The following is a 23,676-nucleotide window of genomic DNA, read 5'->3' as shown; positions in this document are numbered from 1 at the left end:
TCACCTGTCGCGATGACTCCATGCCGTCATGGAGCCTTGTGTGGAGGCACCGCAAGTCTTGCTCTTGTCGGTGATGACGAAAGATGGTGGAGTGATGCCCAGCGAGGCTGACTACCTAACCGGAATGAACCTTGTTCCAACCTATTCCGGCCGGCCCCAGATAGCCACACGGGTATCTTTTCGTCTAGGCCGAGCGATCTCACACGTAGATGGTCAACCTGTCTCTTATGCCATTTCTCTCCCGATATTTGGCTCGATTATGAACCTCGGGAGCGATTTGTTTGCAATGAAGTGTTTAACCTAGTTTCAAAGTGACGGCAGTCAGAGAGCATCGGTGAAAAGCAACGGCGATCAATGACCTGGACTATGTATAACCGAGTCAGTGCCAGACTCGCGTAGCTTACGGAGTATACACTCGTTAAGTCCATGGTCCACATTATCTAGGTTAACCAATCAAGTGCTTCTATCATCAGCTGTCGCTTCGCGCCAGATCGAAGTGGATAACGGATTTAACGATATGTCCACTCCCCACCTAAGCCACCACCCGATGGTTCCCCGAAGCTCGGCATGATTCGACTGCTTACAAAAGAAGGTGGGGTGTGACGTTGGACTAAATCAGAATTTGACGCCGATCTATGTGTATTCAGATAAACCATATAAATAGGTGGTGACACTAGCGCCAAGTCGCGGTTATCTTCTCTCCTTACGCATCGGCTGTCGCTTGTCCACCTTGCACATATCTTACCTACCTACCTACCTACCTATAACCACAGAATTCTCTCACCATCTTCACCATGTCGCAACTCATCGACAAGCCGCTACTTGGCCCCCTCATCGCCCTCAATGGTTGGGCTTTCGCCATGGAAGGCCTGATGTACAAGCGCAGAGTTCCAGCGCTCAAGAAGTACGGCGTCACCTTCGACCCGGCCACGGTTAAGCAACAAAAGGCCGACAAACTGCCTCCTTTCGTCATTTGGGCGGCCGACAACTACAACAACTTGCAAGAGCAACCCACCCAGTTCTACGCGGTGGCGCTTGCGTTGACCTTGTTGGATGTCAAGGACAAGATTACCGTTCGCTTGGCATGGGCTTATGTCGCCTTCAGGGTTGTGCACAGTCTGATCCACGTATCCGTCAACCAACCCTATCCCCGCTTCCTCGTCTTCGCGGCGAGCTCGTTTACGCTTGTTGGCATGGCGGCAAAAGCGGCGTGGGAACTTTTCTTCTAGAGCATATAGCTTCGGAACCTTAATGTAACAACATACTCCACCATCTGCATCTACCGCCCACTATCTACCAGAATCGTAATCTTTCCCACCAGCTATCATGCCTTGCTTATCTTATGTCGCATTGCCAAGCAATATCAAGGGTTGTCTCGAGTCTTGGATATATCACGGTCTGAACCTGGTCCGTAGCCTCGGACGCTGTGTGGAGTAGACGTCGTCTTCCCGTGACCTTCATGCTCTTCCGCTCCCGAGACCACTTCCCTTCTCCAGCCTGATCCCTCAAGCTCAAGATTTTTACAACGTGACTATCCTATCGAGTATCAGAAACGAACCGGATCAAATTACTTGCTGAGGAACCGTCACCTGCGATAACCACACGTCGGCTCCACTGCTTCTCACCGTCGCTCTGGGCCACGGCGCACAATTTGATCCATATGCTTGCGCGGCATGCACGTACCCCTGCATAAAGCTTGTTGTCCACAGCAACAATGCATCCTACTAGTAAAGCAGACACGCGCCGAGAGAAATCCGGGGCTATTCCGCAGTCGTATTTCCGGCGCGTCCTCTGGTCAATGACGCCGAGCCCAGCAGGGCCCTAGCCGGTCGTTCCCCGGGGCGACGGCATACCTAGCTACTACGAGCGCATGAGCTAGGGGTAGGTGATAAGGCGACAATATTGCATAATAATCCTCAATCGCCTGTCTTGTGACTGGTCGGGCGTTTACACCTTTCGTCCTTCACTATTCTGCACAAGCCTGCTCCAAGGAAAAAGGTGTCGTTTGTTTACCTTGACTTGACCGTTTCCACGCCAGACTCCTGAAAACGCCGTCAAGGCGCCACTCCCCGTACCAGGACAGGAGCTGACCGTGACTCGGAACTTCCTTTGCGGCCTTATTCTCAGTCGGAATAGCATGTGAACGGAGGCTGGGTCGTGTTCTCTCTAATACCAAGGCTTTACAATGGCTGCCAGTGGCTTGGATCCTGGAAAGGTTCATGGCCAACGTCCCTCTGCAGACTCTACGCGACATCAGGACGATATCGAAGCCATTGGTGCAAGCACGGCTGGCGAAAATTCAGACAAGACATGCGATGAACCGGCTCCTAATCACAACACCCCATACCGCGCTCAATCTACGGTTTCATCTACTCGTTCCCGCCCACTATCTATCGTACCGCGCTCCCAGAGACGTGGTCTCTTTGGCCGTTTCGCCATTATACCCGAAGTCGATCGCCCGTACGACTATAGTAGCTCTACGAAATGGGGGATTACGACCGTCATCTCTCTGGCAACAGCCGTAGCACCCATGGGTTCATCCATCTTCTACCGTATGCAGACTTTAACCCCTGGCGCCTTGATGGCAGCTGTCCTTCAACTTCAGTGGACAGTAGACTGGGCTTACTGACACGTCTTCGCAGCTGCCCTCGGTGCTCTGGCTGCCGAGCTTAAGACGTCCGAGACCGTCATCAACATGTCCGTCGCTTTGTACATGCTCTCCATGGCCATCTTCCCCATTTGGTGGTCCGCCTTTTCCGAGCAGTTTGGTCGCCGCAGCATCTACGTCATCTCCTTCGCCCTCTTCATCGTCTTCTCCGTCCTCTGTGCCGTAAGCACCAATTCGGCCATGCTTATCGTTTTCCGTCTCTTGACCGGCGGCGCCTCGGCCAGTGTGCAGGTGATTGGTGCGGGTACCATTGCCGATATTTGGGAATCGCAGGACCGAGGTCGTGCCATGAGCCTCTTCTATCTGGGGCCTATGCTCGGGCCCTTGCTCGGTCCGCTCCTTGGTGGCGTTTTGACGCAGCACTTGGGTTGGAGATCAACCATGTGGTTTCTTGCCATTTATGGCTTGATCATTATCGTGGGCATATTCTTCCTGCTTCCGGAGACGCTGGCCCGTAAGAACATGCCTGCCACGACGCGGGAGCTCACACACACGACGACTCGAGAGTCCGTCGTGGTCAAGAGCAGGAAGCTCGCGACGTCTCTCAACCACTACCTCATCGAGCCTTTGAGCGTCCTCGCTCTCCTACGCTTCCCGCCTGTCTTTTTCACGGTATTAGTTGCCGCGATCGCCTTCAGTTCCGTCTACGTCCTCAACATAGCCATCCAATACGGTTTTGCTCGCCCTCCGTACAACTTCAACCAAACTGCCGTAGGAGTGACATACATGTCAACCGGAGCAGGCTATATCGCTTCCTCAATGGTCGGGGGTCGCTGGATGGACAAGATAATGGCAAGAGAGGCTCGCAAGGCCGAGAGATACGATGAGCTGGGGAAGCTTATATACCTACCAGAGGATCGGATGAAGGAGAACGCCTGGTTCGCCAATACCGTGTATCCTTTATCGTTGCTTTGGTTCGGATGGTCCATGTACTATGGAGTGCAATATATGGTACCCATCAGCGCGCTTTTCGTCTTTGGGTTCTCCTCGATGCTCCACTTTGTGAGTCCAGACACTTCCTGTTTCTATACCGCTCTGAATACAGTATTACCGTCTTTGGAAATTCTCAGACTAACGTCTCTCACCTAGACGCTCGGCACAACCATGCTCACGGAGTTTGTCCGCAAACGTAGTTCTGCTGGCATCGCCGTCAACAACTTCGTCCGAAACATCTTGAGCTGTGTAGGGACTATAGTTGCCGCACCATGGATCGAGGGTGTGGGCGTAGGCTACATGACGACAACTCTATGGGCGATTTGCTCACTGTTAGGGTTCCTGAGTATTTGGCTCATCAGTAGGAACGCGCAGAAGTGGAGAACGGAGATGGATGAGGCGCTGAAGAAGATGAAGTGAGGTAGGAGGGCAATCGATATGGAGGATTTCCGGTTTCAGCACATACATGCATATACTTTGGGCCTTGGATGTTACCATTTTGTCATAAAGAGCGATTGTGGCTGCTTGCCACCTTAGCAAGAGGACTCAGGCAGAAACACGAATTATACATATTAACTGGTTTCATATATTAGTTCGATTTATGACAGCCCGAACTAGAATAAACACTGCTTGATATACTGCAATACAATAACCATATGATTGAATCACCTCGTCTATTTTCTTATGATTGGCAGGTCCTTTGAGATATCTTTGAGAGATTTGCACTCAGCCGAAATTGCCGAGACAGACAGACCAGAATGTTGTGGTCCTTGTCAACACTATCGGCGTCAAGCACGGAGTACAGCTACCATGCGCCATCAGTGGATGAACGAGAGCGCACTGGGGTCTGCTTACCGTAGCAGGGGTAACAAGTAAGGCAGAAGAAAGCGTCATTAGCAAGCAGGTGGTTTGCGCTGTGGCAGAGGCGAGTGTCTGCTCCCTGCCCTGGCCGGTAACCCTGTTGCGCATGTTGACGATGCCGCCAAAGAAGAAGCACATGCCCCTGACGAGAATCAGGTTCAAGAGAATAGTACACTTTCACGTTTAGTCGAAATCCATGTCTCCAAGAGAGTCTAGGCAAATATTTTCTCAAAACGACTATTAAGTCCACGATCAGCAGCTAGACTACCTGCTACTAGTGCTAGCATGACTTCAACTCATGGTTCTACGGTGCCTTCCTGAAACGGCCTTCGCCTGGACGGCGCGTATCTCCCTCCGTCTTCTGAATTGTGTTGACTCCCCAATGGCCAACCGCCACTAATCTGCAAAGCACTGGTCCCTTTCCTTCTCGCTTCTATAGGCGTCAAACTGGGCTTTCTTCCGTTGCAAGAATGCCTCTTTCTTCTCCAGGGTCGCACGGTCCGAAAGAGCCTCGCCCAGACCATCTTTTTGCAACGCCTCCCAGTAAATTTCGTCAACATCAAGATACTCCGCGGTGCTAAGTTAAACCAAAAGCGTCCGCTGTCCCAGGAGTCCCGCATCCGAGCCGAGAGACTTGTCTCCATCGTGGCCAGCGCTGCTTTGGCTTCGGCCCGCTCCATGGCGCGAATGGACTGCTCTTTCCGCGGCTGGAAAAGAGTCAAGACCTCCTGAAATTTGCCCTCGCTGATCCATACAGCTGGTTGTTGGAGCAACACTTACCAAGGAACGTCATCGGCAAACTGTGCTGGTATAGCGTTGATAAACTCAAAGTCGAGTACTGCAGTTATTCGAAGCGTTTCTGGATCAACAAGCATGTTCGTAGACCTTAAATCGTCACAGAAAATCGGAAATGGCCCAGCTTCGTTGACAGTACCATGTATAGAGATGATCCGTGCGAAACAATGTCGTACAACGAACTGGTTCCAAGCGAGGTTTTCGTCATCGCCAGCGATATTGCGCTGCCATCGCTGTCGGCACGTCGTACAACCAGGCTTACATTGAATGAGCCTTTCAAGAAGCCGTCATAGTACCCCGTCCCATTCCAGCCAAGTCGCTTGTTGACGAAAGCCACAATATCTTCTTTGGCGCTAACAAGACGTTGAGCAAACGCCAATCGAGCATCGCGAACGTTCTGCTCTGCGATGAAGTCAAAGGGTGCCATACTAAGAGAATATGAGCTAAACATTAAGACCGTAATACAGTCTTGCTTTTATAATTAAGAATAAAGGAGCACTAGGTTGTAAAATCGGTGAGAAAGACAGACAAATAAAGCTTGATATGCCAATGTATTTATTCAACCCAGGAGGGGGCGGACGTCGAACCCACACCGCCTCTCAAGCGGGTAGGCGCACCGCCAACTTACCGACCTACTAGCCACTAGGTGCATTCACCCTTGCTTGCCATCCTTAAAACTGGTCAATCGCAACCATCAACCGTTTTCACACTCCAAGTCAGTTGAACTGGTTAATACTAACCCAGCCAGCCCCCTTAACACGGTATTTTTGTTCAAGAGACTAAATAATCAAGTTCAGCGATCGTATAAGCCCTTTCCTTAACAGTAGATGTCCTTGGGGTGGCCTACTTACTATGCATGTACATCATCCATATTAGTGAAGAACTACAAACTATATAAAGGTGCTGGGTAAGTGTGGATAGAGGTTTAAGAGTAAAGTAAGAAATTTAGAAACAGCTAGCTAATGTCTTACATTAGCAAAGTAGGGCCAAACCGATTGACACCTAGAGCGTGTTAGCTGTAAGCTAAACTCTACTATCTTGGTACAGCTGCTAACTAAAGCGGCGGAAACCAAGTAGGATATAATCAGTCAATCGATCAATTAATCAGTCGGTTATAAACCGCCTCATCCTTGTCGTACCATTTGAGACATAGACATGATAGCGGCGCCTTAGTGTTTACTATATTGGTTGCAGCACTGTAGTGTATTCTCAGCTTATAACCCCAGCAAAGGAATCTACATCATGCGGGACGGATCCCATTCAGTGTGCATTATCCCAACGGAATCGAGATATAGACCTAGTTCATGATAGCACATCTACGAGGTACTTTAATCCAGCCGTCAGTAGGTTCACCGAATCAGGTGGGACTTAACCTAGTGTTTTGTGTGCTTCACCATATGCATCTGCCTCTCACCTGCTGTCGACTTGCTAGAGGCCTTTTGTTTGGGGGTGTTTTAGACATCCCCTGGGGGTTATTTGGAGTGTACTTGATTACTCTAGGCGACAAAGGGTCAAATTGGTATCTACTAGTACAGACAAAGGAGATATAGGGTTCGACTATGGCCATCCTTCTGTGGTATCAACAAGAAATCATGAATCAAGAAAAGGGCCACCAACTCCGAATGTTACCCCAGAACTGTTTCAACAAAAGAGTGTGTCCTGTCTGTCAAGATGGTGGCGCCTCACCCTTGGCGGCTACCGTTGACCTTTGGCTTGCTGTCCTGCATCGCCTCCATGCCGGCGTTGAGCTTGCCAAACTGCCACTCGGGGAGGGTGATGCCGGTCTGTTCGTTGATGGTCGTCATCAGGGGCGGCAGCATCTGGTATACGTTGCGCATAGTGTCAACCCCCGAGTTCCCGGCGGCGCCCTCGGCGCCGGCTTGGCTGCCGGTGTTCCAGACGCTGATCTTGGGCTGCAGGCCACGGATGGCGTCGGCATTGGCCTTGGCCAACTGTACGTAGGTGCCCTTCTCGATCATGAGGTACTGCAGCAGACCGGAGGGCCCGCCGAAGGCGCCGGACATCTTGCCGTACGCGTCTGCCATGGCAGCGAGGCCCTCGGCCCTCTTCAGGGCGATGGCGAGCTCGGCGTCGGCGGTGAGCTGGGCCGAGTACTGGTGGGCCTCGGCTTCCTGACGGGACTTGTAGGCGTTGGCGTCGGCCGTCTTTGTGGTGCGGTTGAACTCGGCCGAGGTTTGGGCGTCGGCGTCCTTCTGGATCTTGTAGGCCTTGGCCTCGGTCTCGCGCTGGCTCTTTTCAAAGTTTGCCTTGGCGTCAGCTTCGATGGCGTAGGCCTCGGCGTCGGCATGCTGCTGGCGAGCCTCGCGCTGGATGGTGGCCTTGACGACGTCGGTGGCGCGCAGGCGCTCGATCTCGGCGGCGGCACGCTTGACCTCAACCTCTCGCTTGAGGTCCTCGTCTTTGGACTCGAGGGCGCGGCGGGCCTCGACGCGGGCGATCTCAACGTCCTTGCTGAGGGAGGCTTGGCGGGTGTCGAGGTTAGCCTCGGCGGTGGCGCGCTCAATGTCGCGTTCCGTCTTCTGAACGGCAGTCTCGGCGTAGATCTTTGCGATCTCGCGCTCCTGCTCGCCTTTGCGCTTGGACTCGCCAACGTTACCGCGCAGCTGGGCCTCGGCGACGTCGATCCTGGCCTGATTGCTGGCGCCCTCGTGGGCCTTGCGGGAGAGGGACTCGAAGTAGTTTGAGTTGGGGGCGTCCTTGAGCTCCTTGACATTTGCGTTGTAGATCTTGAGGCCGAACTGGTCGAGCTCGGACTGGATGTTCTTGAAGATGCGGCGCTTGAAGACCTCGCGCTCGGTAAAGATCTCCTCCATGGTCATGCTGGAGACGAGGACGCGGACCTCGCCCTCAATGATGCCCTTGACGATATTCTCGAGGTGGAGCATGGTGCCGCTCTTCTTCTCGCCCGAGTCGGCGAGCAGCATGGCGTACTTCATGAGGGAGTCGCCGCGGTCCTCGCGGCGGTTGGAAGAAACGTGGCTGTCGTCGTCATCGTGGCTAGAGGGGCCGGAGTGAGCGGATTGATGGGTGGCGTTGGCGCCGCGCTGGTTGACGTCCGGGCCGACGGTGAAGACGACGGGCAGTAGGAACTGAAGCTTCTCCTTGGTCATGGCCTGAAGGTTCATGGCATAGTCGTGGGGCTGGACGCTGAAGCGCATGCAGCGCTGGAAGGGCCATACCCAAGCTGCCTTTGTGATCTTGACAGCCTTCACGGACATACCCGTGATGGCGAGGTATTCATCGGGGGCGGCGACTCTGTACGACATCTTGGCGGTTGTGTGAGGATGTAACTGGTTTGAAGTGGTGGGGGGTATTAAATGGAGATGAATTAATAAATGCTAACAATCGGGATGGTCTCGAGACGTGAAGTCGAAGGGACTTGGTTGTTCTTATATGCAATGCTGATGAGACCAAGACGGTAATTCGGATGGCTCGAGAGCTGATGGGGGTGAAGGTTTTGTGATGGCTTGGGCGACCTTGCTACTTGCAGAGGTGCGGCTCAGAGGGGCTGGGCGATGTGGATAATATATATGTTGGATGCGTGATACCTTTGGTAAAGGTGCTTTTTGGGTATCTTGTTCCTTGGATAAGAGAAGGACAAGCTATCGCGAAGAAGCACGGTGTTATATATGCGAGGAATGTTGTGGTGGCTGTTTTGACCACTCGAGCGCGTCTCATGATAGTGGGAGGCAGGCGGGGGAAGGAACGCCCAGCCAAGCCTGGCAACGGCAACAAAACGGCAAATGCTGATAGTTTGCGACAAGGCATATTTTTCGCGGCACGAGAATCAGTAGCTAACCTATCAAATGCAGCCTCGGCGGCTGCCAATGACTGTAGGAATGGGCGTCAATGTGTATATCTGTAGGTGTGTGTGCACGTATCAGTCCATCAGCAACGTTCTAGTCGATGTATGTACATACAGTACCTGCCTGCTTCCGCCTCTCCCTGACGCTCGTACCTGCCTGCCTGCATTGACTAGGTATTCGTACCTGGAAGGAAACGACACCATCACCCTCGTTTAGGTAAGGCAGACAGACATACAATGTACTACGTATTAGGTACTTTGGTATTCGAGTGGGTCCGATACACGGCCCAATCATGGCGGACCTAGGGAGGTGTAGAGGTCAGCTGAGATTGACCGTGCGTTATACACTACTAGTCCTTCTCGAAGGCTTCCTTAAACGGCTGCCTGATGTACGTACCCGGAGGGCGCTTAACCTATCTTAGTCACGTGGCGGATGTGGGGAACCCCATCACAATCGAAAGGGTCTTGATCATCCAAGATCATCATCCCTGGCTGGTCGTTCGTCTGAGGCCCGCCACAAGGGTCACCGCCCAGACACATCTATGGCCTCTATCGGACTCCCATCAGGTACGGGTCAATGTCACACCAGCATTGGAGGCCGTGGTCTTGACAGCCTCATTCAGTACGAATAGATATGACCTGTTCATCACCACACTAGGCTCGGCACCGTCTCTCCTCCACTATCGCCGAAATGCGATCCACTTTCGGGCGCTGAGCACCGGGCATCCTACGTACTACGGTATCAGGCCAATGCATCTTCTACTGTCACTGTTCCTCGGTATCTTCACCGAAGCCTAGCTTCCCGACTTCATCCGGGGCTATCTCCAAGACAGACATTCTTCTTCCGGGGTAAAACCAATCGGAAAAGCCTCGTCGATTCCCCGCCGTCATGCTTCGCGCTTCGTCTCAAAATGTCGACCGAGGTCCCGGTCCCGAATTCCAACATGCATCCCGAAAGCGGGCCTCATTCGGTCACTTGTTGCGGAAGTGCTGGGAGAGGGGGCCATTCCAGTTCCTCGCGCCAGCCAACGCACCATGGCCCAATGAGGATTCAGCTACAGCGCGGCACAGCACTTTAGTCGGGCGCATCGCCCCCTCCTTTGGTGCTAGAATAACCGGCCTCGATTGTTCTTGGAATTATATCATCTCCTCTGCGGCCGCCACGTCCAAGCGCTATCGACCACGCCACCACCCAACGGAGTCACAGCCTCGGCCCATTCTTGGAGCCAAACTCGACCGAGATGTCACCATGAGTGATCCTCGTGACTGATTTGATCCGATCGGGCTCCGCCACCCCCGTACTGAAGTTTGCCTTGAATACACGGATGCGTGCATGCTGAGTCTCATATTCAGCCTTGTGAAGACATTTCTTATCGGCGTCGACCGACAGCAGACACGTCTCGTCCATTATTCGTCCAATCACCTACCTGACCATCTCGGAGGCAAAGCTAGTCCCTCATTCTAGAGGATCTTGTCGCGCAGGGCGTTTTTTCCCCGCGCAGGCGACTCTTCAATGTGCTTCACCCCAAACTTTTAGTCATCATCACAAAAACGACCTTGTTCATCCAGCCCACTTGGTATCACCAGATAGGCCATATCCAACCAACTCGACCTATACCAAGTAATCGTAGCTCTTCCGGACAACCAAAATGTCCAAACAACCGGACATGGACGGCGACCTGCCGCCTCCATCCTACAACGAAGCAACGACTTCGTACGTGCCCACCTCCTCATTCTATCCCGTTTCATCTGTCTCTGCGACCCTTGACAGCCTGTCATCTCTCCTGCGGGTAACGCAATCTCAGCAGGCGGTCCGGGATACCATCACAGCAACAAACCTCCTCCCACTCTTGACACCACACGTCACATCCCTCTTGACCCGCCTGGGAACGACACCGCACCCGCCGGCACTGACGGAACTCTACCTCGTACCCGCCGCCGCAGTCGGGCCGGAGTGGAGCATCGCATCGGACACCGACAGGAGGGCGGGGGAAATCACCCACGTCGCCCGTGTGAGGCCGGAAACGGACCCGGACTCGAAAGGTAGCGGAAGCGATAGTAAACGCGCCGCTTGGTCCACCAGCGCAGAGGCCGCGAGCTCGTCGTCGCGCGACTACAAGTTCGACGAGTGGGGCCGCTGGGATGATGATACAGGCGCGGCCTCGACGTCCAGGGAGGGGCGGTGGTGGTGGGACGACGAGGCTTTGGCGCGCCGTCTCGCAAAGCGGTTACAGCCCGAGCCCAAGCTCGACCGCGTCGTCGTCAGCGCCGTAGTGGAACAGGCGACAGAGGAGAAGAAGGCGGCTAGGTGGGGTATGTTCAGGTCCGCCACCCAGTCGCCCTCGCCGTCCTCGTCTGCCTCGCCTCTGCCTCGACAGTCCAACAAGGCGGCGGCAGCCGCTCCAAAACAAGACGGAGACGTCGCCATGACGGTGCGCACAGAAGAAGTCACCTTTCGCAGGCAAAGCGAGATGGGGATATGGGAGAGCATGCGCGGGTACGGCATCGTCGTGAGAGTGAGGATCCGAGAGACCTGAGACGCTTGCGCCGGGGGGGGTGTCCGAGATAAGCATGCTTCGGAGCTGGGGAAAGCTGTTGATTGGAGGTGGGCAAGCGGCGGCGAAAGGTCTCCAAGGCGGTTTATCGTGCATAAAGGATTATATATGTAACAACGACTGGCTGTTGTTGAGTCCGCGCAGCCTCATGGTGACACTCTGGGTCTCCCGTTACTTCTTGGTGTATCAACTATATTTCTAACCATAAGGCCCAGTCTAATACTTCTTCTATCCTTCACAGCCACGTTGAGTTACATTGCGGATGATACGTACCTCTGCCGATTTCAGGGAGCAATAGTACGATCCCAAGCTGCTTATACTCCCTCATCGCGGCATCCAGGAACCCGTCCTTCATGATCTTCCAATGGAGGGAGCAGAATTGCCACTTCTCAAAGGACCGCAGATCCACGACCCTCAAGCTCTTGAAGCCTCTCTTCTTCTTTGCATTCTTAAGCGTTTCCACTATCTTGCGAAAAATAAGCGGCGGACTTTCCCGGAGGAGGCCTCGGTGAAATCCACTCGTGATCACCTCCACTGTCTCGAGCGACTCCATGCAGACGAGGTCTTCCTCCTCCTCCCATAACGTGGCTCCCCAATCGAAGTTGTGAGTGAATATCCAGGTCCTGGTCGCGAGGTGCCGCAGCTGGCGCAGGTAGGTGATATCGGGGCGCTCATCATAGAAGTTCCAATCGTGGGCCGCCGAGGCCACCCACACCAGAGATTCCAGCGTGTCCCGAACGGGCTCGAACATGTTGCGCGAGGTCCGGTCAAATGTGCAAATGTTGACAAGCTCGCGGAGCGATGGGTGTCTTATCAGGAACTCCCCCAAGGTGAAATTGACACTACAGTGGCAGAAGTGCGCTGTCTTGAGCCGTGGAAGAACGGGGAAGTCGCGGTCGGGGAGTTCAACGTCTTTCAGCGTCAGGCACTCCAGCGCGGGGAGTGTGGGCAGCAGCTTGCGCCAGTGGCCGAAGTCGCTTTTGGTGATATACAGGCTGCGCAATACCGGCAGCCTGACTGCCCCCGACGCAATCGTATCCTGGATGGATTGTGTCGAGTCAAACTTCCACGTGTCTGGTCGAATGTACCAATTGTAGGTGACGGCCAGGCGGGTGACATACTTCTGCAGGTACGCGCTTTCGTTCTTGGTGATGGTGTCCAGGAATATGTTCAGCTTCTGGTGGTTAGAGCAGTGGACGACGACGTCATGATAGAGGGCCGCCACGCACGCCCGGCAGATGCGGACGCACGTGAGTGAGAGGCTGAGGATGCTCCTGTTTCTGCGTTTGGGAGGCTGTGCACTGGAACCCAGAAGATCCGTATTAAATAAATCGTGAAAAAAGAAAGACCAGGGCCGGTACCGCCGGAGCTCCCCGTTGTTCGTGGAGTACCGGAGGTCTGACAGCGTCCCACGAGTCTCAGGCAAGGTCAGTTCGTCTTGCGCGATCCATTTGGCAATCTGTATCAGGATCTCGACTGGCATTGTGGACAGGCTGGGCTTTTGGATCGCCTGCGCAGAACGGGGTGTGCTCGAAACGGTCTCCATGATGGTTTGCTTGTGTGGGCGTTGGCGTAAGTGCAAATCAAAGTTTGAGTAGAAAGATAGATTGATGATTCTTGGGTAAAATGAGAGAATGGAATCCTCTGGCCTTTTCTGCTGGTCTTTTATGACGATTCTAAGGAAGTTGGGCACTGCTGCTACGCCCTTACACGTTTATGTGCTGGCGCTGAGCCATCTCCGAAACATTGATATAGTGACACGCACGCTGGAGAGGGAGTACCATGGGACGCTGACTCGTGCGATCGTGGTGATCCGTGGACCATGCGATTCCAGTACGTGCTTGTTCATTGGCAGCAGAAACCTTTTTGAAGGTTTATCTTCGATACTGCCAAGACAAAAGCGCAGAATGGTTCTTATTCTTAAGGTATCTACCGTCCCAGGACAACACCAAGCAACCCTTCGTAGACTCGAAACATACTCTTGGAAATCTTGGTTCAATCCACTTCAAACTCTCTCGACAGTTATACAGTGTCCTGTCTTAGTCAAACCAAAAGAAAAACTACTATTCTTTCGGGCTGTCCCAGGATCCGCAGGAAACTTTACCGCACACCATCGGCTTGCTTTTCATTCACTATAACACTCTACATGGTCTCTATTCTCCCTCGAGGCCAACTCTAGAACCAGGTAGCCACACAACTTAGTGTGGCTAACTTCCGTTGATGGAACACCTAGATCGACTCGGGCTGCTCCGGCTCGTGGCTCGATGCTCTGATTTGCACTAACGACTAGGTTGCCGATTATCCGATGATGTCTCAATGACTCCGTGCTGAGCCTTGGTAGTTAGATATCCCAGTAACTAGGTAAACTGACCATTCGTGATTACGAATTTATGCTTCGCCAAGTAAGTAGCTTAAAGCCGTAGTTACTGCTAACAACATCCATTATCTGCTTGTATATACGCAGTCGGGCCCCTAGAACTGATCTTGCTAGTCTTCTAAGTATTTGACCCTCGTTGCCCAAATTTTGTCCATGCACAAGCCGATGTCACGCAGGGTAAGGAACAATTGCGCCAACAAGGCGGATGTTCCAAATATTACCAAGCAGGTGATCATACAGCTTGGATATCCTCAGAACAGCCCTGGGAATTTTGCCAAGATCTTCTAAGCGCCAAAAAGCTCCTCAATCGTAGACACGTTCATGTCGTTCCAGCGGATGAGTATCTCATTGGTCTCCGATGGACTCAGACGGACTCCTCAAAGTCTAAACATTGATCTGCACCTTCTGAGGTAGGACCACCCTCGTCAGTCAAGGCATACGCATTCAAATTTCTTGGGTGGCCCCAAGAATCTATTCCGCAAGGTCCTGATGTTCGGGAAACACATTTGGGCCCGATAGAGCGGACGTCAGTTCACTCGAGGCGGCATCTAATTCACCCGGCCTGAGAGGATGCGCGTCGACTCTGCTCAACGCCGTCGACGGCAGTAGGGCGTTTATGCTTGCATGCGGGTGTCGGGGATGTCAGATGATGCGAGATGCAACACTAATACACTAATGGAACTATTCAGCAGAAAGAGGATTAGAGCTAGAACGGGTATTGAACGTCGTTATAGTTAGGCTTGCGAGGTAGGCTTTGAGAGTAAAAACAGACGACTTCTTGGTACTATATATTACGTCGTGAATTGCTTCGGGGCTTCGCCCAAGTTTGCGCCTGTGTCGGCGGCCGAGGCCGAGGCTGCTTTTCTCTCCCGCCTCTTCCTTAAACACCTCCTCACACAGCTTCCATACACACAGAGCGAAATAAAGAAAGTAGAGAGGATAGGTACCCCGATCATAAAGAAACGTATTCACTCATCACTAAACCACCGGTCGCCTAAATCCTCATGCTGGTCGTATTTGCCAGCCGGGATCACCTCGCCGGGTGTCCATTCCGGTACCCACATTGAGCTGGTAAGTGTGGGCAGTTTCGGTGTCAATGTGGCCGTGTCGGATTCCCGTACACCGGCTTTCCCAAAGCCGCGCGCCAAGGCGGCACAGCAAAAGCGAGAGAGACTGGATAGGCGAGGGGACCATGGGGGTGGGCATGTTGCGGATTGCGACGAGGGGTTTGCATATACGACCATGACAACCAACAGACTCTCATCTAGGGTAGCCAACTAGCCAGCTTCCAACCATTCGATTCCGACAGCCCCCTGGCGTGGAACTCCACATGGAACCGTCAAGGCACCGCTGTTGGAACCTGCATGTTACCCAAGATTAGTCGGTATCTCGAAGATTTGACCCATTACGCGTCTAGTACGTCCAAAATTGCGCCTAGGCGGCCAAGGTAAGTCACATACAAGAAAGCTGTTCTGAGATACAGAAGTAGCAAAGTTACTGGGCCAGATAGCGTATCTTTCCGCGGGATTATTGCAAGCGCATTCCAAAAGGCAGGAAACTGCGTCTGCAAATCAAAGCCTTATGGTTACAGTTGCAGAATCGGGGATATCTGAGCGAGCATTTTGATATGTGGATGGAAACGATATACACAAGTGAATGACTATCCTCCCTGAAATGTGGCCCACCACCTCGAGGCTCGCTCCAGAATGTCAAGATCCCTCGGTTCGCTTAGAAACTCTAGTCTTCCAGCACCAACAAGCCTACCAACAGCTCAGAATCCCGACTCTTTGATATGCATGCTCTGCACTGTTCTTGGCAATGCAGTACTGTTGTTGAATACCGTTCCGTTCTGCAGAAACTCATCACGCCCGAGATGAAAGTCCGGAGGGGGGTTGTCCCAGATCGTTCCGTTTGCAAAAATGATGCCGTTAAAGTCTGCCACTAGAGGGTTATGAAGCCTCCTGGAGTTCTTGCGACTTGGTAGCAGTGGTGAACGATTTTGCTTGTTTATTTCGCAGTTCTCAATAACCGTGCAATACGAGAGAGTTGTGCGCGTATATTCGGAAGGGAGTTGAGGGCAGAGGAAGCCTAGCTTTCTTTTTATCCAAAGGGGAGACAGAGACAACGTGTGCTCCTTGGACAGCCAGGCGAGTCCTCGAGTGTATGTACAAACGCATGTACGCATGTACTTATTACCTTTGGATTGGAAGAGGACAGCTGTGATGTTTTGCTTGGAACAGGACAGAATATCAACTACCTATATCTTACATAGCCATGATGAAGGGCTCTCTCCCTCCAGTCCAAACTAATCTCTACTTAGATAGCCAGCTACGGTGCAGTCGCACGGGGGAACTCCCGCTTTCAGGGACCCGTCTTGTGTCGCATAAATGCGGAGGAGAGCAGCAGGTAGGACGGTAGGTTGACGGAAAGAAATATTCAACTGATTAAGAAGGTGGAAATCACGCCTTGATTTCTTTTACGTTACTTACTATCAGAAATGGGCTTGCTTGGATATTTTGACTATCATCCAGACACACATAAGTCCGCGTTCGGTTTGACTTCTCGATGTAGCCTGTAGATCTTACAGTAGCTAGCCTAACGGAATGTATAAGAATAGATACACAAACATTGAGAGGTCCGAGACGAGGGGGTTGCCGATTCTTCTGTCATATGACAAGCAGCTGAAATGAAGAGTACCTAAGCTATATTACGAAGCTCCTCTGTTGCGAAGCTGAGAACAGCTTTGTTTGGCCAGTATCACTTTTGGGCGCTTTAGAGACGGCTTACTCCACGTATAGACCACGTTATATAGACCTTTGTACTTGGCATCGATCTTATGCGTAATTTCTAGATAGAAAAGTTACTTTACACTTTTTTGTAGCGGGTACTGAGGCTCATCACATCTTTATGATCTTTTATTGCATATTAAATCAGCATCCCACGCTAATCCTTTATATACAGTAATACAAATATCATGCAGGCTGCATCATCAGTCCTTCTCACGTCTGCAAGGAGTCTTCTCCACTTTGCACAAAATCCCTCATTGGCTGCTGATGGTCGCTCATGTTCTCATAACCCCGCCAGGGCCTCATTGCTGCACGACTAAAATCACTGATACTGGTTGTCTATCTTGTTCCAGGCTATTTTTCATTTGATAACATTGCACTATTGAGCGTACGGCAGCCAAGTCTCATTTAAATTCCTGGGCTTGATGGATTCTACGGCACAAACCAACCTGAGCGCACTTAGCGGTGTCACTCTCTGTAATGGATGTGCCAATGTGATCCTCGACGACAGCAACGAGGACTTTATCGAAGGCAAGGCACTCCACGACACTCATGTAACTCTTAGAAACAAGAATGAGGACAAGAGTAATATCGTATGTCTCCGGCCTGCTTGTCATTGGAAAGATACACTACCAGAGTTACCCGGTCTGGCTAGTTCTGCACAGGCTGGTTGCGGCTTGTGTGGATTCGTCCGAGAACACGTCATCAAACGCGGCAGAGGACAGAGTAGAGACGTTCATATCAACGCCGGTTATATCTGGGGTGCTGATAGAGACATCTTTGGCACCACGGTCAACAACGAGGGGTTGGTCTTCTGGAGATGTGAGGTTTACAATCCCTCTCCACGAAAGTCCCTCGGGGCTTTGACTTTCAACATCGAAACGAGCAGCGTTATGCAGACTTGAATGATGTATGCTTTTCGGCCACTGGCTGGTGGTGCAATAGAAGAACTAATGGACTGGCTAAGAATCGATGCTAAGCGTTCACCTTGGCCTCTAAGTTCCGAGAATGTAGCTTGGATAAAGTCTGAGTGGTGACGATGTCAGACCGAGTGCGGTCATATTAAACAAACTGATTCCTTCCTTCCAACGAGGCTGATTGACGTTGGTCAGACTGGTCAGGACGATCCTCGGCTTGTATTGTCCGACACACTCGCACATCGAGCCACTATAAACTCTCCCGAAGTCCAGTATGCCACACTGAGCTATTGCTGGGGCCCAAAGGAAGACGCCGATCAGCAACTCAAAACTACGCGAGCCAACTTACCTGCGCACCTCGAGAAAGTTTCGATGGAATCAATGGCACCAGTGGTTAGAGATACGGTCATTACATGCAGGGCTCTTGGCATACGATATCTATGGGTCGATGCGCTGTGTATCATCCAGGGCGATTCCGATGACTGGAACAAGGAGAGTTTATCTATGGGCCGCGTTTACTACTGCTCGGCACTCACAATCTGTCCCCTGGCCTCGAACCCATGTCTACAGGGGTACCTGGGTCCCCGATCACCAGGCTATGACGTTGCTTTTCAGTCCACAAAACAGAATAGTGTCCGAGGGGCCTATACACTCTATCCGTCCTCTGATGGCCGAGTGTCGTCCTGGAGGAATTCGCCCCTGATGTTAGATCTAACGCAAGCAGTATGGGAGACGAGAGGCTGGACATACCAAGAAAACATGCTCTCAACTCGCTTGCTTTTCTTTGGGTCTGGATTATGGCATTTCGCTTGTGAAAAAGAAGCGGTATCCGAAGATTCCTACTTCATGAACGGTTCCGTTGTCCATGGATCCTTGAGGCCTCTCATCGCTATGGCGCAAGAGCCGGAGCCAGAAGACCCGGGCGAGGCGTCTCTCAGGGTACGAGACGCATACGCCCGGTGGGACGAGACCCTGACGATCCAGACCAGGGAATGGAGCTTCGGGGAAGATCTGCTGCCAGGTATAGCAGGATTGGACGAGGAGTGCGCCAGAATCACAAACGACACGTACCTAGCGGGTCTCTGGAGTAGAGACTGGCAGTACGGGCTGGTTTGGGAGGTCACAAACCCAGAGATTGGAGACCTCGACGCCTCCCTTCGACAGAAGCGGCAGTCTTCCCCCTATGTGGCCCCGTCGTGGAGCTGGGCATCGCAAACCAGGCAGTTCGAGCTCCTCCCGAACCGTCGGTATTTCCTCGAGGGCTCGTCCGAAGAAAATGATGGAGCCCAGAAGGTCATGTCAGTTTCCGAAACGTTACCATGTCACGTTTGCCCCGAGTTCGTCCTAGTCCGGCATGCGATGGATTTGCAATGGCGTAGCCAGTTCGGCCGTCTCAACAGCGGCTCTCACATATGTTTACTTGCTAAGCTGGCGGCATTCTCCTCAGATGTCATTATAGAGCCTCGCACCAGCGAGCATCCCCCATTCGGATACTTTGTAGATGGCAGCGGGATTTGCGTGTTTGACTGGACGGTGGAATCGACCCAGGTCCAACCGCCTGGCAAGATGCAGCTGTTACTCGCTTCCAGCTGCTGCTTCCAGACCAATAACTGGCCAAAACTCCAATGGCTTGTAAGCCTTCGGAACACGCCAGAGTAGACATATCTGTTCCCAACCCCGCCTAATGTGCTCACAGACGAAGACTATCAGAAGATGGACGACTGCTCTTTCTGTCAAAATGCGACCTCCCCCAAAACGGCATGGGGTTTGGTCGTACACCCAGCTGATCGACCTAGCGCCTTCTATCGAGTCGGAATATTCCTCCTATTCTCCGAAGATCCCATTTTGGGTGTTTTTGGTAGTGTGAGTGGGCGGCAAGTAGATATCGTATGGTTCGGAGCTTTCCTGAAAACTTGTCCGAGCCGCGGCACATTATAACAAGATGGGGCGGAAGTCATAGCATAGGAGGCGCCGACAGCCCGGTCGATTAATGGATATATGTATCTTGAAAGGCTATACATCGATAATTACGAGCCCGTTGTCACGCAGTGCCCATGGTATGCTCAACAGCGCATGATCGGCGAATGCGAACAGACAAAAAGTTCCTTTTACAAAGGAGAGGTGGAAACTTCCACCAGGCACTAGATTTCGCCGTTGCCACAAGTCCGACCCGTTCTGTAACGGCATCGATGGTCTAGCGAAATTTTCGAGAAGGTCTGAGAAACCCTGTCTCTCTTAACGTAAATTCTCGTTCCTGGGGCTGTAGCAGTTGTTGCTTGGCCAGCGACCATCTTGTCTTGACCCGCCGCCAAATACCAGCCTCCTGGCCAACATTCTGATATCTTCCGGTTCCAGTGCCGGTCACGCTTGTTGGGCCTGGCCAAATGCTTGTCGTTTTTTGCTCTCCAGTCGTCTTGAGCGCTGCGCGCGGACACTATTGGCTAGAATTTCTGCATCAACCTGCGCCACCACGCGCTCTAAGTCGACTTTCTTTGTTTTGCTCCCCTTTCCTCCGTATCAAGACATGATCTTTGCCGTGAGGCACAAAAACTCGATGTCATTACCATTCGATCTATGGCATCCGTTGGCCCACTCACACGAAAAAGGACTTTGCGTTATCTCAAGTATCCCCAATCGCGGGCTAGCTACCGGGAAACGCCTTTTTGGCCTTCTTATCTACTTCACGATCGATGCCAGAGAGTTGAGACACTCGGAGTCATTATACGGGTGCGCACTAAGAACGGATTCGGTGTCGAGAAAGACAGGCACCGCATTTGGGAAGGCTAACGTGAGACCTGGGCCCCCATACCCCTCGCCATCAGCAGAATTCTCGCGTTCCTTCATTTTCTAATCCCTACATTATCTTTTCAACTCGAAGTGAAAGTCGTGTCGACAGGCGAGAACGCTTCGTCGGTTTCGCCCTGCCGTACTGGAAACATGTGGATTTTGACGCACCAAGGGCCCGAATCTTGAAGGTTGTTGTTGCCTTTCCGAGCACTCAACCTGTTTGGCCATTATCTACATATATTCTTCATTCGGGCACTATGAGCGCAGGCCGACAGAGGGCCCAAGAAGGCAGCGATCCATCCCTCTTCCAAGCTTCCGCATTATTCACATCCGACGCTCGGCTACCACCACCAGCAGAGACGCCAGCGGTCTTTCGGGGCTCGGAGAATCATGGGACTTGGTTCCAGGATGGTACAGGAAGCTCCCAGCGGCGTGATACTAGCAGCGAAACGGGGAGCGCCCCCAACGAGACTCGCGGAATGGAGGGCAGGAAAGGCGCCGACGAGAAGAAACTACCCCCAACGCACCTATCCCTGAATCATTACCTGAAAAGGGCCAGCTTTGGGGAGTTCTCGCCCCCAATCACGGCCCGCAGGAGAAGCCTAAATCCCAAGCCTGTGGTGCGCCAGTCACGATGGCGCTTCTTCAGCGGATGGATCATCCACGTCCCGGCCCTGGTCCTGACGGTTGGCGTCACCGTTCTGAGCCAGCAGAGGCTGTTCTGGTACCCGCCCTCGGGCATTCAGAATAAACGACTCAACTTGACGGCCGACGACCTCAACAACGTCCTGCAGCTGCCTGCCAAGGTGCACGAGTTCCTCATCGTGGCGTCGCTGTCCGCAATCGGCCTGAACATCTTCCGACGGCGGCTGATCGGGGACGGCGTCCGTCTGGGGTTCCTCACCGGGGGGTACCGGGTCGGTGACCTCGAGTATCTCGTCAGCCCGGCGTTCTGGCGGCAGGGGTTCGGGGGGTTCGGCTCCTGGGATCTCCTTCTCGCCGCGTACTTCGTGTTCGCGACGATGCTTTCGGCCCTCGTCGGGCCGGCGTCTGCCATCCTCCTCATCCCGACGCCCGGCTGGTATGCCATGAATCACGACCTGGCGTTCGACAACATCACCATGCCGTTGGTCTATCCGTCGACGGCCGCCGGCGTCTGGCCTCGCTTCTTAAGCCCGGATCAGGCTCCGTGGACGAATCAATCCGATCCCTACATTACCGACTGGGAAAAGTGCAAAGGCTCTCAAGGTCTGTACCAGAGGTACTGCCCGGCCGGTGGCTTCTCCGAAATTTGGACCTGGGCCCAGAGCTTTGGCTCCAGCAACCTGCAGGCGAACGTCACTTTCCAATCCCCAGCCATGCAGCGAAACCTGATTCTCACCTACTCCAACCGCTCGACAACGATCGCTACCACTCCGTCCAGGTCCTTTGTGTCAACCGTTGGCTTGTTCAACAACTACATACGGGAAAGCCCGGTCGGTGAAATATCGAACGGAGTTTACTACAAACTGGTGCCCAGGCTGTCGCACACGTCAGGGAATCAGTCGCACAAGTCCATCTACCAACCGTTGGTACAGTCCAAGTGCAAAGTCTACGATGCGGATAAGCTCCCTCCGGGACAGCTGCCATACTATCCGACCAATTACTTGAACTGTTTCAACGATTCCCTCTGCCAACAGCACAAGGACCTGCCCCAGAGCTTTCCTGTGACACGGCTGACTGAGTCACAGCGGGCAAAAACTCCGCCGGCTTTCCGCACCCAGGGAAGCTCGGTCGTCGTCATCTCAGGCCAAGTCCCCGGCTCGACCGATATGGAAAACGACTGGATCTATGGCTGCAGTCTGCTCGCAACCTGGGTCGCGGCGAGCTACACCTTTGATCCCTGGCTCAGCCGTACGATCGAGTCCACCGTTAGCAGTCCTGCCGGGATGCAAAGGATTGTGAACGGAGGCACGCTGAATGACGGTTACGTTATAAGATTCAACGACAGCTGGTTCCCGTACATGGATCCCCATCTCAATGAGACGGGGCCGGATGGGGTCATGGGGCCGACGACTGCTATCCTTCGGCTGTTGAACCTGTTCACCACTACGGAAACTGCCAACGGCAGCGTCCCGGCCGTGCTGGCTCCGGTCGAGGCCAACAACATCACGGCGGCTGAGATCCTCTTGGAGAAGCTGTTCGCGACGTATCTCACCGACAGCCTGTCTCGCACGGGGTCTCACATGGGGCCGTATCTCGTCCTGAAGCAGAACGAGACGCACATATCGGGCATCGACCTGCTCTCGCAGCACGGCTACTTCGGCGGCGTCAACAGAATCGACACGTTCAACGCTACCCACGTCCGGTGGCAGAGGCAGAACACCACGACGTACCTGAACGAGACCATCGCGCGCCTGTCCAGCCGGTACCAGGGGTTCCTCGAGTTCGACTTCGACGTCCAGCAGTACGGCTACGGCTCGGGGGACCCGCGCACGACCCTGCGCTTCGCCGTGGCCGTCATGTCCATCTACCTGGCCACACTCACCGTCTACGCGCTGGTCATCGCCTGCGCCCACGTGCTGGAGCACTACGACGTCGAGTGGAAGGGGCAGCCGGTGCGCGTCTGGAGCGTCCGGCCCTGGGGCACCCTGCAGGACCTGTCCGTCCTCGCGCTGCGGTCGCAGCCGCCCGCCGACGAGAATCTGACGGGCCCCGGCAGCGGAGACGCGGGGTCGGGCAGGGTGTGGGAGAGGGTCGTGCGAGTGCGGGCGGACGACCAGCAGAACCTGCACCTGGTTATGGACGAATCCGTCCCCATGCGGAGGGTGCATCACGCAGGCGGCGTCATGTATTACTAATTTCCGCCGCGAAACAAGTATTTGCTTCGAGGCGATTGGGGGAGGGGGGGGGGGGGTGGTTTCAAGATACAAATCTCGATGCTGCTCGACGGAACGTGCTTCAGAGCCAGCCATAACATGGGACCGGTCTGATGTGTAATCGGAAATGCATCCCATGACGACCAGGACTTGGCTTGGCCAACCTGTTTAGACGGCGAAACCCGCTGTATCCGTGCTGGTCTGGGGAAACATCGGCGATGAGCAATGACTTCACTTGTTTATAGGTTCATCTAATACAATGCGACACACGAATGATATCAAAGTCTTGATGTTATTTTTTTCTTTCTTTTCA

At 53.2% G+C, this 23,676-nt stretch overlaps 8 protein-coding genes across 8 annotated transcripts; 6 read left to right on the top strand and 2 right to left on the bottom strand.

The window, feature by feature from the left end:
* Positions 1–794: 794 nt before the first annotated feature.
* Positions 795–1,229, top strand: GLRG_10896 (uncharacterized protein; the record flags this gene model as incomplete). The annotated part of the gene is made up of 1 exon (XM_008101570.1): positions 795–1,229. The coding sequence occupies one exon, from the start codon at positions 795–797 to the stop codon at positions 1,227–1,229; it is 435 nt and encodes a 144-aa protein (XP_008099761.1).
* Positions 1,230–2,185: 956 nt separating this feature from the next.
* GLRG_10895 (major facilitator superfamily transporter) lies at positions 2,186–4,021 on the top strand (the record flags this gene model as incomplete). Its single annotated transcript, XM_008101569.1, has 3 exons — positions 2,186–2,552; positions 2,643–3,670; positions 3,758–4,021. 3 exons carry the CDS (start codon positions 2,186–2,188, stop codon positions 4,019–4,021), a joined length of 1,659 nt encoding a protein of 552 aa, XP_008099760.1.
* A 2,918-nt stretch (positions 4,022–6,939) lies between these two features.
* Positions 6,940–8,544, bottom strand: GLRG_10894 (SPFH domain/Band 7 family protein; the record flags this gene model as incomplete). The annotated part of the gene is made up of 1 exon (XM_008101568.1): positions 6,940–8,544. The coding sequence occupies one exon, from the start codon at positions 8,542–8,544 to the stop codon at positions 6,940–6,942; it is 1,605 nt and encodes a 534-aa protein (XP_008099759.1).
* Positions 8,545–10,732: 2,188 nt separating this feature from the next.
* Positions 10,733–11,620, top strand: GLRG_10893 (uncharacterized protein; the record flags this gene model as incomplete). Its single annotated transcript, XM_008101567.1, has 1 exon — positions 10,733–11,620. The coding sequence occupies one exon, from the start codon at positions 10,733–10,735 to the stop codon at positions 11,618–11,620; it is 888 nt and encodes a 295-aa protein (XP_008099758.1).
* Positions 11,621–11,873: 253 nt separating this feature from the next.
* On the bottom strand, positions 11,874–13,121 carry GLRG_10892 (uncharacterized protein; the record flags this gene model as incomplete). Its single annotated transcript, XM_008101566.1, has 1 exon — positions 11,874–13,121. One exon carries the CDS (start codon positions 13,119–13,121, stop codon positions 11,874–11,876), a length of 1,248 nt encoding a protein of 415 aa, XP_008099757.1.
* A 4,105-nt stretch (positions 13,122–17,226) lies between these two features.
* GLRG_10891 (uncharacterized protein) lies at positions 17,227–17,706 on the top strand (the record flags this gene model as incomplete). The annotated part of the gene is made up of 1 exon (XM_008101565.1): positions 17,227–17,706. The coding sequence occupies one exon, from the start codon at positions 17,227–17,229 to the stop codon at positions 17,704–17,706; it is 480 nt and encodes a 159-aa protein (XP_008099756.1).
* Positions 17,707–18,564: 858 nt separating this feature from the next.
* GLRG_10890 (uncharacterized protein) lies at positions 18,565–19,377 on the top strand (the record flags this gene model as incomplete). The annotated part of the gene is made up of 1 exon (XM_008101564.1): positions 18,565–19,377. The coding sequence occupies one exon, from the start codon at positions 18,565–18,567 to the stop codon at positions 19,375–19,377; it is 813 nt and encodes a 270-aa protein (XP_008099755.1).
* Positions 19,378–20,762: 1,385 nt separating this feature from the next.
* Positions 20,763–23,345, top strand: GLRG_10889 (uncharacterized protein; the record flags this gene model as incomplete). The annotated part of the gene is made up of 1 exon (XM_008101563.1): positions 20,763–23,345. One exon carries the CDS (start codon positions 20,763–20,765, stop codon positions 23,343–23,345), a length of 2,583 nt encoding a protein of 860 aa, XP_008099754.1.
* Between the last annotated feature and the right edge of the window lie 331 nt (positions 23,346–23,676).

Source organism: Colletotrichum graminicola (genome assembly GCF_000149035.1).
Source record: "Colletotrichum graminicola M1.001 genomic scaffold supercont1.69, whole genome shotgun sequence".
NCBI lineage: Eukaryota > Fungi > Ascomycota > Sordariomycetes > Glomerellales > Glomerellaceae > Colletotrichum > Colletotrichum graminicola.
This window is presented reverse-complemented; position numbering and strand designations above follow the sequence as displayed.